At 43.9% G+C, this 16,827-nt stretch overlaps 1 protein-coding gene across 1 annotated transcript; it reads right to left on the bottom strand.

Annotated features, from left to right (window-relative positions):
• Window positions 1-2,559: 2,559 nt before the first annotated feature.
• Window positions 2,560-16,469, bottom strand: LOC310792206 (NLR family CARD domain-containing protein 3-like; the record flags this gene model as incomplete). Its single annotated transcript, XM_083653934.1, has 5 exons — window positions 2,560-2,626; window positions 2,896-3,156; window positions 6,663-6,869; window positions 10,088-11,870; window positions 16,379-16,469. 5 exons carry the CDS (start codon window positions 16,467-16,469, stop codon window positions 2,560-2,562), a joined length of 2,409 nt encoding a protein of 802 aa, XP_083510060.1.
• Between the last annotated feature and the right edge of the window lie 358 nt (window positions 16,470-16,827).

Raw genomic sequence — 16,827 nt, forward strand, 5'->3', positions numbered from 1 at the left:
GCTGGCTAAATTTGAAACAAGAGGCTATAAAAGAAAACTCTTGAAGAGGCTAAATTAAAAATCTCTCAAAAAAACAGAAGAGATTTTCTAAAACCTAGTCCAAAAAAGAAGTCAGATGTAATTGTTTTCAGCACTAAATACACAAAGTGTGCGGAACAATTTAAAGGAGTAATCTTGAAACACTGGCATATTTTGAATTCTGATAAACATATTGAACACTTATATAAAGAGCCCCCTCTGGTGGTTTTTAAAAGGGGCCGCAATTTAAGTGATATGTGTACTGCTTCAGATCTTCCTCCTACTCCTATGTCCTCTCAAACTCTCTTAACTCCTATTCCTAATGGTAATTATAAATGTGGTGCATGCGCACAGTGCAATAGCACGAACAAAAACCAATTTTTTCGACACCCACATTCAGGAAAGAAGATACCTGTTAGAAGAGTTATTTCATGTACTACAAAGGGAGTGATATATTTACTTGTTTGCTCCTGTGGCAAGGGGTATGTTGGTCAAACAAAACGCCAACTTAAGCAAAGAATTGCAGAACATCGCAGTGCTATTAGACGCAAAGATGAAACCTCTCCCATTGCAGTCCATTTCATGGAAGCTAATCACTCTATCTCATCACTCCGCTATACAGGGATTGAAAAAGTATTTCTGTCTAGGAGAGGAGGAGATCTAGAACGTAACCTGTTACGAAGAGAAGCATACTGGATGTATGAACTAAATACACGTTATCCTAATGGTTTAAATATTGATTATGACCTGAGGCCGTTTCTTTGAATTATTATTGAAATGCTGTGTAAATTGAGACAATTAGGCCAACTTTGTTGCCTAAATAGATGCCTTGTTGGCATCACATTTAAAAAAATATTAATGATTGTATATTGTAATTGTAAAATGCTTTTTCCTAAAACAGATCAATGGATTGTTGGAAATGAAAAACTGTACCTTACTGTACCTTATTGTATTTATATATGTTTTAACCCTTTTTGTAATTGTTTCACCTGCAACTGATTGGAGAAGGTGTGCCCTATAAAAAGGGTCACACCTCCTTATGTTGTACTGCACCCTGACGAAGGCACTTTTGCCGAAACATGTTGGTGTAACCATTAAAACACAGCAGAGGAGATTCTGAGTGTGCGACTTCTTTTCTTTATGTTACTTGGACTTTGAGCACAAAATAAATACAGTGGCTAACAGTGTGGCTAATCAACAGACCAGGTCATGACTCACCAACACATTAACTATCTTACAAATGACAAAATACACTGGAGGGGGGCTTTAATCTCATTATTGTATTATTTCTACTGACAGACTGTATTAATGGGGCTAACTGACCTTATATTTAATCTCATTATTGTATTATTTCTACTGACAGACGGTATTGATGACGTTAACTATATTTAATGTCAATAATGTATTATTTCTCCTGACAGACTGTATTGATGAGGTTAACTAACTCTTATATTTAATGTCAATATTGTATTATTTCTACTGACCTGACAGACTGTATCATTGAGGCTAACTGACCTTATATTTAATCTCATTATTGTATTATTTCTACTGACAGACGGTATTGATGATGTTAACTATATTTAATGTCAATAATGTATTATTTCTCCTGACAGACTGTATTGATGAGGTTAACTAACTCTTATATTTAATGTCAATATTGTATTATTTCTACTGACAGACTGTATTGATGACATTAACTATATTTAATGTCAATAATGTATTATTTCTACTGACAGACTGTATTGACGAAGCTAACTAACCCTTATATTTAATGTCATTACTGTATTACTTCTACTGTCAGACTGTATTGATGAAGCTAACTAACCTTATATTTAATGTCATTATTGTATTATTTCTACTGACAGACTGTATTGATTAGGTTAATTAACCCTTATAATTAATGTTTTATTGCATTATTTCTACTGACAGACTGTATTGATGAGGTTAACTAACCCTTATATTTAATGTCTGTATTGTATTATTTCTACTGACAGGCTGTATTGATGAGGCCCTGGTCTAGAGCAGGTCCCAGTGTGTTTGCATGGTGCTGTATACTGAGCTGAATGGAGCACTAACACTGACAGGGAAACTGGTTAAAACTGGATAAATCCACCAAATGGTGCATGCACTGTTACGCTGCACAACAGGCCATGCAATAAATACATACATACATAAAGTGGGTATAACTTAGGAAACACTTTAAAAACAACATAATTTAAATAATAATATAAATACAAATATGAGAAAGAAGATGAAGAAGGGACCAAACAGATTACACAAAATGGCACAAAAGCAAGTCAATAAATGTGTGTTTTACAGAGTTTTAAAGATGATAGTGAATCTGCAGCCTCAAAGTGAACCCACTTTCAGTGTTGAATCTGAGGGAAAGTTGGGAGGACCTGAAGATCTCAGCTGGCCCTCAGCTCACAGGGAACTAAGCGCTTCACAGTGTAATTCAGGAACAAAACTAGCCTGCTTTAAATGTGTTCAGTGACCTTTTAATATGAATTATCTATCTAACTGGTAACCAGAGGACAGGTGTTAAAACTGGGAGATGATGATGTCACATTCCCACTGGTTAATATCTAGCTGCTCTATTTCGAAGCAGCTGGAGATGTGACATTGAATTATGGCTGAGAGGAACAGGGGTAACCTAAGAGGGGTGGTAACCTAATAGCAAGATATCAGAGCATGATTGATCCTCTCTGTCACTGAGCTTCAGTGCTGTGTATATGAAGCTGGATCAATACAACTCAAATCCTTGTGGAAAACCTGCACAGCGACCTTTGCAGATTCAGGAATCCTTTTTTGAGAGAACAGACCTTAGTTTGGAGAAATGTGTCAAATCAGCTGAGAAAAACTGTAAACTGATTTTACCTGAGAGTCTCCAGTCTGAAGTGTTGACTCTCCAGCTCAGCAGAGAGCAGCTTCACTCCAGAATCCTGTAAGTTGTTGTTACTCAGGTCCAGCTCTCTCAGACACGACAGGGGGGACTTCAGAGCTGAGACCAGGACTTCACAGTCAGACTCTGACAACCTGCATCCACTCAGGTCCAGCTCTCTCAGATGGGACGGGTTGGACTTTAGAGCTGAGCCCAGGACTTCAATGTACGCCTCTGACAAGTTGCAGCCACTCAATCTGAATAAAGAATAAAGCAAAATAGCTACAGGTATAAGATAAAATATCCCTGAAAGCTTTCAACAATCGAGTGTTTCATAATCCAGTGGACTTCAGCATCTTGTCAGTGTGGATCAGCATCCTGTCAGCCTTATAGAGTCTTTCCATCTGAAAGCAGCCAGGCTGTCACAAGGTTTAGTTAAATTTCAGAATCCAATTTTTACAACATTGGACACCATTTTCAGATGGTAGTTTCCTGACAGTAATGGTAAAAAGCAGAATCTGAGTCGGATGGGGAACTTAATCCTGACTTAACAATAACTTGATCCTAAATTAACCTTGACTTGTTCCTAAATTAACCCTTGCTAGGCTGGAGGTAGACATTTATTTAACAAGCTACACAAACTAACATGTTGGTAGTTAGCACCACCATAGTCTGATTGGGGGAAAGCAGCATGGTGGACTGAAGGGCTCATTATACTCAAGCAAGCTCCGTGGGGGTGGAGCTCCGCGAGTCACCGTGCGGACCTTGCGCTGGGGCAGATGCTATTATACTCAGAAGTGATCAGCGAAGTGATCAGCATGTATTGTACAATGGTAATAGTGAGAACAGCCTGTGAAAAGTCGCAATGAAACGTTATTATGTGCAGTACTGAGTGCGCTTTCACTCTCAAACGACCGTACATCAGCACATGAATGAATCACCAAACTTGTTTTTACTGAAAGCCGTTTCAGTTCTCAGCCCTGATAGCCTACTCTGTGCTGCTTTTAAACTCTCTCAATCATGCTCTCAACACAACACATTTACTTGGTGAAATGACTAAAAACGAACAGTTGCAAATCAAAGTTTATAGCCTACCACATGGGTCAAGAAATGTGGGGAAAACACAGCTCAGTGTTCAGGGCTCAGTGGCTTGAAAGCGGCCATGTTTGGAGAGAAGCTGTGCGGAGGTCGCGCTGTGAGAAAAAAAATCAGGCACACGGTGGCCGCCCTATGGAGGTAGCGAATAACCACGGCCAACAAATTTACGTCATTTGACGCGCCCGGCCCTCGCTCCACCCCCGCGCCCTTCACGGCATGGTGAGCATAAAGCAGCCTTTACCTCTCTCATTGGTGGCGACCATTTCAGTCGGTGCCGGATGGAAATCCCATTTCGCTCCCTGCAAGCACTGCATTGGCTCCGACCCGCTCTGACTGCGGCTGCGACCATATTTGGATTTCCTTTCCAAGCCCCCGTGTCGAATCTGTATGCCTGCTGCTGTACGTGTCGAATCTGCTGACCTCAAATGCCTGCGCCGCTGCCTTTGAAACAATAACAACAGCAGTGCTAGTTGCTAGCTCATTGCTACACGCTGAAAACGATTGATGTGGATTATGCAATGAAGCAGCCTGCACATGGTACGTTCGGTGGATGGCTGTAAACAGCTTTTCCCCCCTCTAGTCCACAATAGAAAGCGTCCCCAGCCAGACTCACCTCGCCCCTTTGCTGGGAGAGTCCGGTAAGCGAGACTAGCACCACCATAACACTTAAAGCCCCCCCCCCCCTCCAGTCAGTTTTTCATACCTGTACACCATTGATGTTCTATGAAAACGTACATGAGCGCGTGCTGTAATAACACACGTCATCATTTGAGCCAAAGATCATATATTAGAACCAAAGGCTTATACTTTGTTCCACTGCAACATCATGGCTGTAGCGCTGTTGTCCAAAAAAGGAAAAGAGCCTCGCTCCTGCATTCAATATACGATCTTTGTCTTCCTTCCAGGCCAACACAGTCTAGGTGGTAGACCGGAAAGGGTATGGCTGACTACCTCTGCAAAATGTTTGTCCAGAGGCCACAATATTGTTATTAATATCAACAACCAGCCAGTATATATCAAAGTTATGGAAAGAGTGTGAATCAAACTGCTTGACAGTTATATCAAACTGGTCATTAAGTGGCGTTTTACTGCCATGTAACTAACATTCACAGGCTAACAGCTAGCTAATGCCAGACGCTAATGCTAACTATTCACTGTAACTCATACAGTAATTATTATTATCTGAATACCATACATCAGTCGTTAGACAACCATAATGTCTGTCACTGACGTCATCACCTGTTTTCCTTAGCAGCTTATTTTTAGGACGTTGAGCCCAAAATAAGGTTATTTGTCATCAAAATAGACTGGCGAACACTGCAGGGTTGTGTCGGAACTGGTGCGGTCGCCCCCCCCTAACCTCGAACCCATCAAAGTTAGAAGCTTATCGCATAATAGTGTGTTCTAATCATATGTATAATCACATAATAATGTATTCTAAGGTAATCAAATGTAACCCATTACATTTCATGTAAACTGCATGAAATTTATTGTTGTGCCATAACTGGTCAAATTGGGGGGAAATACTCAAACACAGTAAAAACTATAATTTGAAGCCTTCCCTCCAGGATGGATGCTTAACATCAGGGAATAAATTACTTTTGAAAAATGGCCAAATATAGCACTTTTGAATGGAAGTCAATGGAGGGCAGAATCGGTCAACCCGGGATGTGTAACAACTAAACTAACCCAACACAAAACTTAAGATCGAGGGATTTGACACGCAGGGAGCGGAGCCGGTCAGTCGGAGCTGGTCGGAGACAATGGCAGAGCTTGCAGGGATGTCCTTCCGCTGCCAACTGAAATGCGTAACCTCGTGCGTAGCTCGGATGCTGCGTGGCCTCGCCTGCTCTATTGGCATGCGCAGTGCACAATTGCTTGCTCTGTGGGCATGCACAAGTGCACAATTGCTGAACTTCTCATCACTGATGACATCACTGTCACTGATGATGTCACAATGCCTATGAATTCATCAGTGCCCCTGACATCATCAGCGATGTCATAAGATGATTTTGGTCAATAATGCTGGCACTGATGACGCTGCCTCGCCTGCAGCTCTGCTGCTGTGTGGCCTCGCCTGCTCTATTGGCATGTGCAGTGCACAATTGCCCAACTTCGCATTACTCGTGACATCACTGTCACTGATGATGTCACAATGCCTATCACATCAGTGCATGACAACATCAGTGATGTCATAATGATGATTTGGTCAATAATGATGTCACTGATGACATCACTGATGTCATAGACATTGTGACATCATCAGTGGGGCAAAAATAGAAACAAACATTGCCCACTTGCTCCCTTTTATATAAAGGAGAATGTTCATTAATGTGCGTTGTCCCGCAAATAAATAAATGAATAAATAAAACATTTTTAAAGTAACACAAATGTACTTTTACTCTAGTACTTTTAAATAGGCTACTTTTGATTAACTTGTACTTCTTGAGTTAATCTTCACTAAAGTAACACTATTTATTTGTACTTGAGTAGGATTTATCAGTACTCTTTCCACTTTCCACCTCTGGTGAAAACAACATGAGCAACATCTGAGATCTAAGCCTCTAAAACCACATCCTGTCTGATTTCAGATGGAACAACTTCAGATGCCCTCAAAGTACAATATTGAAATCTCATCAGCACATTATTAAATATGATGTCTGACCTGAGAGTCTCCAGTCTGCAGTGTGGACTCTCCAGTCCAGCAGAGAGAAGCTTCACTCCTGAATGCAGCTTCCATTCTGAATCCACACTCAGCTCCCGAATCAGGTTGCTGTGACTCAGGTCCAGCTCTGTCAGATGGGAGGGGTTGGACTTCAGAGCTGAGGCCACGACTTCACAGTCAGTCTCTGACAAGTTGCAGTACATCAATCTGAATACAGGATAAAGGAGGAGATGGACTTCAGAGCTGAGACCAGGACTTGAGAGCTGAGGTCTCTGAGCGTTCAAAGTTGGAAACTCTGTTTACAGATTTAGCCAAATGTAACATATCAAAACAGAGCTGAGACTAAGTAAAACTTATAAAGCATTTACAACAACAACTACTACTACTACTACTACTACTACTACTACTACTACTACTACTATTACTACTACTACTAATGATGATAACTACAATAATTGAGGCAGTTTGGTTCAAATTCTGGTAACACAGTTCCGCCTGACACCATTAGACACAGATTTTGTTTGGGTTTAGTTAATTTTATGGTTTACAGCCTACCACATTAAATTACAACTTTCCAAGTCATATTTTCCTGTTTGTCGGCTCGTTCATGTCACTCTCTGTAATTCTGATATTTCTCACATGAGCTGAAGGCAGGAGAAGACGAGAGGGATCTTTCATAGATATTAGACCAATAAAAAGTTGAACTCGACTAAAGAATGAAACTCAAGAAACAACCGATCTGCTCAGTAATGGAATATAAAACTGAACCAGGGGTAATCTGCTGTGTTGTTACAGACATCGTATGTTTGCAAACAGTGATTATGCATTTTGTGGGCCTAGCCGAACTGGTTGCAGAAAGTGACAGCTAGCGATTCAGCAGTCATAGAAATATGGAAGACCTGGATGCCTTCACGTGTTTCAAAGGTTTGCCAGCAACAGACAGGTTATCTTACACAAATAAGCTACTGTAACTCTTTCGATGGGGTGAGGTTTCCTGACCAGTACTCGCTGTCAGGATTGGTCTTGGATCAAACTACATCGCCAAAGTTCGGTGCCGGACATCTGCATATTCCTAGTTGGAAAGCCCAGCGCCTATACGGCACAAGACGTCTTTTTCCCTTATTCCGGGGATCTCTCTAGTTTCGGTTTCACTTGTTCCCTCAGATTTTCTGGTACCGCGATGCGTGCACAACTGCAGTGACATAACCCTGTGACGTCCACTCCAAATTGCTCTATAGGCTGATGACTAGAGCAGGGTTAAACTGCTGTGTTCTCTCAAGCCCCTTTCACACAGTCTGTGAAAGCTGTGAATTCTGTGGGATTATTAAGACTTGCCTCCTGTGTGAAAGTCACAAATGCGGAGTGGTGGATCATTTTGTTACGCCTTTCGTTCCACCGGTGAAGGTAGTCATAGCCCCGAATCAACGTCTGTCTGAAAGGGTACCCGCGGGAAGACGGCTCAAATCTCAGCTCTCATTAAAGTAAATTACAGGGGAAACCATCTCACACAGCAATACAAAGGGGAACGGTTTAAATGAAAGTAAAAAAAAAGTAGCCTATGCAATCCATGACTGCAACAGGGGCGCCAGGAAGAATGCTCCGTACCTACAGTTTATGAGTAAGTAGGTTAGGCTATTTTATGCTCAAACGATGTTGACATTAGTAGGCAAAATTCTCTACCTCACGGTGAGAGAAGAGAAGATCACTCATCATGTGAAGGCAGCTTAATTGTTGCATGCTGCCGAGCTGCGCATATTGATGAGAACGCTGGGAAAAAAATCTATACAATTCTCAAACAAATCATTGGACCAAACCTGAGGGATTTGATGTAGAAAAATCATCAGAAACTAAAAGAGAAAGCTCAGAACCAAAATGTGTTGCGGGGGAACGAATTTCCACTTTAAAGAGTGCATCAATCAAACCCCGCCACTCTCGCATTTACTGTAGTTGAGCCGAGCATGTCTTTTTTCCCCCTTTTTTCCGAGAGATTTTTTTTATCCCATTTTTATCGCCCATTACTGCTAATTTAATTTATTTATCCTGGTTGCTGCTTCACCCTCTGCCCTCTGCTGAAACTGGATCCATGCTTCCTCCGAGACATGGGCAGTAGCCAGCCACTTCTTTTCACCTGACAGGGGAAGCTTCACCGGTAGGACATAGCACGTGGGAGGATCACACTATTCCAATGAGTTCCCCTCCCTCTGAACAGGCACCCCAAACGACCAGAGGAGGCACCACTTCAGCGACCAGGATATTGCATGTTTTTTGTCAGGGGTTCCGATATGAAGGAAACCCCCAGGGGGCCCTTTTGACGACCCCACCTGGGCGGTGGGCATGCGGACGGGCACGCACTCTTTCAGCGCTCACAGCGTCCCAGGTGGGAATCGAACTCAGGACCTTCTAGCTGTGAGGGGACAGCACTACCACTGCGCCACCGTGCCCCCGTCGAGCCGAGTCAAACCACAACGCAATTTCATCCATGGTTATGATGTGCTTCGCCTGTATCTTCTTTGTCTCAAATCTGTGTTGAAAATGTGACCAAATTCTCCAGCAACTTTAATGGATTACCAGTTTCCGCGTTGTCGGCATATTTTAGTGAGCTCTCGTCTTTTCTCTTTGATCTTTTTAACGACCAGTTGCACGTGCATCAGCGATGCACCCCCCCCCCCCCCCCCCCCCCATATCAAAAATGGTGTCAAGCAGTGGGTTTTCAAAGTCTGAGACTGTGGGCCTCCCCCCAGACAAAGCTTGGAATAAGGAGCCCCCCTCGCTCAATTCCTGGATGCCTGTATTGAATCATGATTATGTTATTTGATTCCATAACAGTTAAGCCAAAGGCCTGATATTGCTGGTTGACATACTACACCAAATACATAAATACTGTAAATGTCTGTCTGATGGCATTTATTAGTTCTGACTGTGGGAAAGTGAAACTGCTTGGAGGCCCCTGGGGAGGGCCCCTCCCACTTTGAAAACCTCTGTTATCGATATTTTCCTTGGTATCAGTGTCGAAGTTAGGAATTCTAGTATCGTGACAACCCTATACATTTCAGTCTATACCACACATGGGCAAAATTCGGCCCCAGGGGCCGGCCCCTGGACCATCTCAATCCGGCCCCCAACATTCTCAAAGAAAAACAAAACAACACCCAAAAACTCAATAAAAGGCAGAATTGTGTTAGTAAATCCCATCTGCTACAATCATTATATTTGTATCATTATGTATATAATATTGGGGAATTAACAGGAGAAATTCCCAATGACAGTGGGAGAGAGGGTTAAAAATAGGGGGACTCTTGCGAAAATAAGGAGTGTTGGCATGTATAATGTCCAATGTGCGGCTCTTTGGTTACTTTATGTAAGACAGTATGGCCCTTTGGGAAAAAATCGACACTGTTGGTATTCACAATCACATCAGGACTAACCGAGCCTTCCTGCAGTTCCTCACAGCTGGGATCAGTCTCAGTTGTCCCTCCTGTGATATGTTGTAGGCCTCCAGGTCCAACACATCCAGAACTTCCTCTGACATCTCTAGCATGTAGGCCAAAGCTGAGCAGTGGATCTCAGAGAGTTCAACCTCTTCAAATTCATCCTCTTCATCCACTGATCTGTTCTCTGACTTCAGGAACTGTAGGATCTGCTTATGTACTGACTTGTCATTCATCTCCACCAAACAGTGGAAGATGTTGATGCTTCTGTCAGGAGAGGTATTGGAGATGGCCAACTCCTTCAGGTTGCTGATGGCTCTCTGGATGCTGTCTGGTCTGCTCTCTGTCTGACCCAGCAAGCCTCGTAGGGGTTTCTGGCTGGACTCTAGTGAGAGGCCATGAAGGAAGCGGACAAAGAGGTCCAGGTGGCCATTTTCACTCTCCAGGGATTTGTGCATGGCTGTCTGCAGGAAGACATCGAGGGATTGTCCACTGTCATCCATGTTTGTGTGACAGTGGAACATGTAGACAGCAGCCAGAAACTCCTGAATGGTCAGATGGACAAAAGAATACACCATGTCCTCCTCGTACAGCCCACACTTCTCCTCTTTAAAGAGCTGTGTGAACACTCCTGAGTACACTGATGCTGCTTTGGTATCAATGTCACACTCTTTCAGGTCGGCTGCATAGAAGATCAGGTTGCCTTTCTTCAGCTGCTCAGAAGCCACTTTTGCCAGAGAGAGAATCATCTTGCTGGTCTCTTTAGTCCAGTGTGCATCTGTCTCAGCTCTCCCATAGTACTTGACATTCCCCCATTTGGACTGAATCACCAGGAATTGGATGTACATCTCAGTCAGGGTCTTGGGCATATTTCCTGTCCAGCATGTTTCCAGAACCATAGCAGTGATCCAGCAGAAGACTGGGATGTAGCACATGATGTGGAGAGTACGTGAAGCCTTGATGTGGGAGATGATTCTGCTGGCCTGCTCTTTCGTGAATTTCTTCACATCACTGAATCTCTTCTTGAAGTACTCTTCCTTCTGTGGGTCAGTGAACCCTCTCACCTCCGTCACCATGTCAAAGCACTTAGGAGGGATCTGATTGGCTGCTCCAGGTCGTGTGGTCATCCAGAGGCGAGCAAGGGGAAGCAGTTTCCCCCTGATGAGGTTTGTCAGCAGCACATCCACTGAGGTCGACTCTGTGACATCAGTCACGATCTCGTTGTTCTGGAAGTCTAGAGGAGGTCGACACTCATCCAGACCGTCAAAGATGAACAGAACCTGGAACTTGTCAAAACTGCAGATTCCTGCTTCTTTGATCGCAGGAAAGAAGAGATGAATAAGTTCCACCAAGCTATAGTTTTTGTTTTTATTTCTCTGCAGATTCAGCTCTCGGAAAGTGAAGAGAAATATGAACTTGATATCCTGGTTGGCTTTGTCTTCAGCCCAGTCCAGGGTGAACTTTTGTGTTAAGACTGTTTTCCCAATGCCAGCCACTCCCATTGTCATCACTGCTCTGGTTCGTTTATCTCTTCCAGGTAAGGGTTTAAAGATGTCTTCACATGTTAGTGTTGTTTCTGATCTCTGAGGTTTCCGGGATGCTTCTTCAATCTGTCTGACTTCATGTTCATAATTGACCTCTCTACTCTTTCCCATTGTGAGGTAAAGCATTGTGAAGATCTGGTTCAGAAGTGTTTGGATTCCGCCTGTCCCCTCAAACAGATACTGTAACGTATCTAGTTGGAGGAGTTTGTGTTGTTGACACACAGCATCACAAGTTTCTGAAAGAACAAACAACAGATGGAATCAATGAGTTATTTTACACATTAATAATTTAGACATTCCCAACTCCCTCCTGGATTATTAGGGACCAAAGATAAACCCAAAATTAAACAAGGTAGTATAGGCCTGAATATTAATGGCTTCCTAAGCTTTGACAAGGCTGCAGTTGCTGACAGTTTTTATCCGTTTTTTTTTACAACAATAGCAAGTGACTTAGTGCAAAAGCTTCCTGCTAATACAAATGACTTTGGTGAACCTGCAGTGAAACAGTACTATAAATTCAAAGGGATTATTGGGGAGCAGTTCTCCCTCTCCCAAGTTACAATCCCAACAGTCACCAAACTGCTCAATAGTCTGGATCCTAGTAAAGCTTGGTTTGCCATTCCAGCCAAGTTCTTGAGAGATTCTGCAGATGTCATTTCTCCATATGTCACACACATTGTAAATCTGTCTATCATCCAATCAAAGGTCCCACAGGAATATAAAAAAGCTAGAGTGACTTCCCTTTACAAGAAAGGCAGTAAAATTTATCAAAGTAACTACAGGCATGTGTCTATTTTAAGTGTTTTAAGTACAATTTTAGAGAGAGCTGTTCACAAGCAGATTTTTAAGTATGTTAATCAGTTTAATATTTTATATGATTTTCAATCAGGTTTTAGACAGTCTCACGGATACTTGTTTGACCTTCTTAACAGATTTGATCAAGAAACAAACATTGACCGTGGAAAGTATTGTGGAATGGCAATGCTCGACTTACAAAGAGCATTTGACACAATGTCAATCACCAAATTTTACTATGTAAACTGAAGGCAATAGGTTTCAAAGGGGAGGCACTGAACTGAGTACAGTCATACCTCTCCGACAGAGTCCAAAGAGTAGAAGTAGGAGGGGTACTCTCTGAGCCCAAAACCCTCACCTGTGGGGTCCCCCAAGGAAGCATAATTGGTCCTTTATTATTTCAATTGTACATTAATGACATGGAATGTGCCTGCTCATGTCCTTTATTTCTGCACCAGATGACTCCACCTTGATGGTAACCGGAGAGTGCTTAGAATCAGTTAGATCATCACTTACCAAAGAGCTTTATAATGTAACCACATGGTTATGCAACAATAAGCTATCCCTGCATTTAGGAAAATCTGAATGTATTGTCTTTGGATCAAGGTATGAATTAAGGGACCAACCCAATTTCCCGGTGGAATGTAAGGCTATGTTCACACACAGCACCCAAGCCTTGCCTACGCCTTGCCTTTACCCACGCTTTTAAATAGGCGCCTTTTTAGTCAATGAGGCTGTGTACACAGGGCGCCTCAACATGAACCTTGCGTGTACCCACGCCTCGCCTGAGCTGCACCGATTTTATCATTTAGGCGTGAGTTCTATTTTCAAGCCGACTAGGTGCGTGAAGGCAGACTTTTTCTGTCAAGCCATGGAAAAACACGACAATATCCGTGGGAAATGGCAAAGTCAACTGAATTTCAAAATAAAATGGTGTTACTACATGTTGAGCAGAGAGAGAGAGAAAGAGAGTGATTGACGGGTGGCTATCACGTGGGGCTTTCTCCCCGTCGGTAAACAAATCTTCAGGAGAGAGAATAGCGACCGAAGAAGCAAGATGGACAATGAAAAGTTAATTCACTTAGTACAACAGCATCCAGTTTTCTATGACAACAGTGACCCAAGAAGGAGACCTGGTTATACATATCCAGCATCAATAGCACATTAAATATATCAGATTTATTTTACCTAACCATGATAATTTGGGACCACACGTGACAAAAAAACTCGGCTCAGGTTCAGCGTGGAATAGGCGTCCAGTGTGATCGCAAAAGCGTGTGATAGGTTCACGCCCAGCTCGAGATATGTAGGCGTAGGCGTGGGTTGAGGCAATGGCAAGGCGTAGGTGCCCTGTGTGAACGTAGCGTAATGGTATTAAGCTACAGGAAAAGTGTTGTGTAACGTATCTGGGATGTCAATTGGACCAGTGTATGTCGAGTGAGGCTAAAATCCACTCGGACAAAATACTTGACAAGAATATCCAAATTCCTGGACAAGAAGACCATGAGACAGCTACATCCTTAATCCAATGTCACTATGACTACAACTGTATATCACGGTACAGTGGTTTAACCAAAAGATCAAAACAAATTAATGAGGGTTATTCTTAACCTCAGCCCTAGAACGCACATTGGCCCAATTAATTTTAAAGAGTTGAATTGGCTCCCCATTGAATGTAGAGTTCAACAGTTAAAACTCATCATGGTCTATACTGCATGACCTATGCCCAAATTACTTCAATAAGTATTTTCAGTTTATTCGGGATGCCCATGGCCGGAACACGAGAGCTAGTGTGGCAGACTTGAAACTTCCTATCTAAAAAGCAAGGTGGGGAGAAGTACATTCCTCTACACCGGGGAAGAGGAATGGAACAAGATCCCCAACAAAATTAACACTGCAAATTCCTTGATCGGTTTTAAGAACCTTCTGAAAAAATTCCTACTGAGTAAGTTAGAGTAGTGGGTGGAGCCTTTCTTTAATTTGTTTCTGGATTTGTATTGCTTGTATTCTCTTGTTTCTCTAATTTGTTTTCTGAACTTGTATTGCTTGCATTCTCTTGTTTTTCTATATTCTTGATTGATCTGTTATTCATTCTATGTAATGTGTAACTGTATGTCCTGTTTTTGAGACCAGGGACCAGGCTGTAAATAAGTGTCCCCACTTTTGCTTGTTCATCCCTTGGATTTGTTTTCTTTTTTATCCATAATGAATTCAATCATCAGCTCATTAGTGGTGGGTGGACACGCAGCTCCTGACTGGGTATAAATAAGGGAGCTGTTTTAGAATAATTTATCATTACTAACCAGGTTTCATGCAACCTGATTCCTTAAAGCAGGGATTCCAAAAGTGTGGTGCACCTTTGAGGGTATGTGAGCGGCCTCTATAGGCTAGTGGGTGCGCAAGATTAATCATTTAATATTTTGTTATTTAATGTTTTCAAGTGGGATTTTTTCATCAAATAAAACATTAGGGTTGTGCTACAAACCAGTTTTTACGAGTGAGAACGAGAGCTCTCACTATTGCCATTTCGCTGCCACAGCAGTGCTTCATTTTTACTCCAAAAATGACCTTTTTTTATAAAAAAACAACCATCCACCAGTAGGTGCCATGGTATGCATGAGAATGGCACGGCACCCACTAGCAATCGCTGTGATTGTGTCACGTCCGCCCAGCTCTCATGCCCCTCACTCAAACTCATCCAGCCCACTGCGCAATCGACGCATCGACGCAGCAAGGCTGGCTAGTGAGAGCTCTCATTCTCACTAGTAAAACCTGGGTTGTAGCACAACCCTAACATTTTACTTCTTTTCGAACTCAAGCTCTCACTATTGACAACTTCAACCGCCCTTGCTGCAGGGAGCACTCCTCAGAGCGACCCTGAGAGGCGTAGGTTAACAACGGACGCATTGCAACTGCCCATGCTCATGTGGCATCGGAGTGACAACGGCACTACCGCCTAACAATTGACAGGACCGCACGCACGAAAAGCGAGCCGGACACATCACAACTGTAGGACCTAACAACGTGTGATGAGAGGACCATGAGGCCACTGCGCACATGTCCTCCACGATACACCGCACAATAATGCGCAAGATGTCGCGACGCCTCGCGTATAATGCACCTTGATACCCTCCGGGGGTGCCTTATAGTATGCCAAAGCCTCCACTATCCAGTGTGATAAGCGATCCTTGGAAAGGGGTCCACCCTGGGCTATTTGCCCGAAACAGACCAACAACTGGTTTGAAGTGCGTAACGGGCGCGTCCCCCCCACGTAGGCCGAGAGCGCCCTTACGGTACACAGCATGTGCAAACGTCGCTCCTCGTCCGAACTGAACGGCGGGGGACAGAAAGCTGCCAAGTCTATGACCATGAACCTAAAGCTGGCAGTAATATTCCTAGGTTGGTAAGCAGGGTTAGGCCGCAACGTCAACCTGCATCCATCACCAGCGAACACCATGCAGGACTGCTGCACCGAGAGGGCAATCAGGTCACCAACCCTCTTTCCTCATGACAAGGCCAGCAGCAGCGCAGTCTTCAAAGACAGAAGCTTCAGATCGACAGAGTCCGGATGACCCGAGAGCCTGTCCAGCACCGTGACCAAGTCCCATTTGGGAAAGACGCACCGAGATGGTGAGCGCAACCTACGCGTTCCCTTCAAGAAGCGCGATCCCCCCCCCCCCCCCCCACGGGCCGACTCGCCATTCCCGTGAGGCAAGCGGAAATCGCGGCTACGTAACCTTAAGAGCCTGCGGGGACTTACACTACGGGCCGCACACCACAGTTCACTGGATCCACTCCTTTGTCCGTGTACCAACGCGCAAAGACCCGTGTACTGAGAGCGGGTCAAAGTAGCCCTAGCACTCTGAATAGTGCAAAAACCATTTTTTCGGGCAAGCCCTGGGCTAGCAAATGGTCCCGTTCAGGAAACAGGCTGCTAATTTTCACCCACTGGGGGAGGCTCCGCCTGGGATAGGAGATCCACCCGTGACGGCAACGGCCAGGGCGGTCCCTGTGCCAAGGAGATCAGGTCCGCAAACCATATCTGCTTGGGCCAAAAGGGGGCCACAAAAAAGAGCCGCAGGTGCTGTTCCCTCACTCTGTCCAACACCTGTCGAATCAGGGGGATTGGGGGGAAGCATAGAGCCCGTCCTGGGGCCAAGCGTGCGCCTGAGGGTGGAGGCACCACTCTGTCTGACTTGGGTTGCCGCGAGACATCAGGTCGGCCCCCCGAAAATTGAGCCGGCCTGGCACATGAACCGCTGACAGCGAAAGGAAACGGGGATACGCCCACAGGTGAATCCCCGCCACTAACTGGTTCAGTGCCGCGGACCGCACAACGCCCTGTTTGTTCAGGTGGGCGATCGCTGCCGTATTGTCTGAACGGATCAGAACATGGCG

The sequence above is a fragment of the Poromitra crassiceps genome (genome assembly GCF_964638095.1).
Source record: "Poromitra crassiceps genome assembly, chromosome: 17".
In the NCBI taxonomy this organism is placed as follows: domain Eukaryota; kingdom Metazoa; phylum Chordata; class Actinopteri; order Beryciformes; family Melamphaidae; genus Poromitra; species Poromitra crassiceps.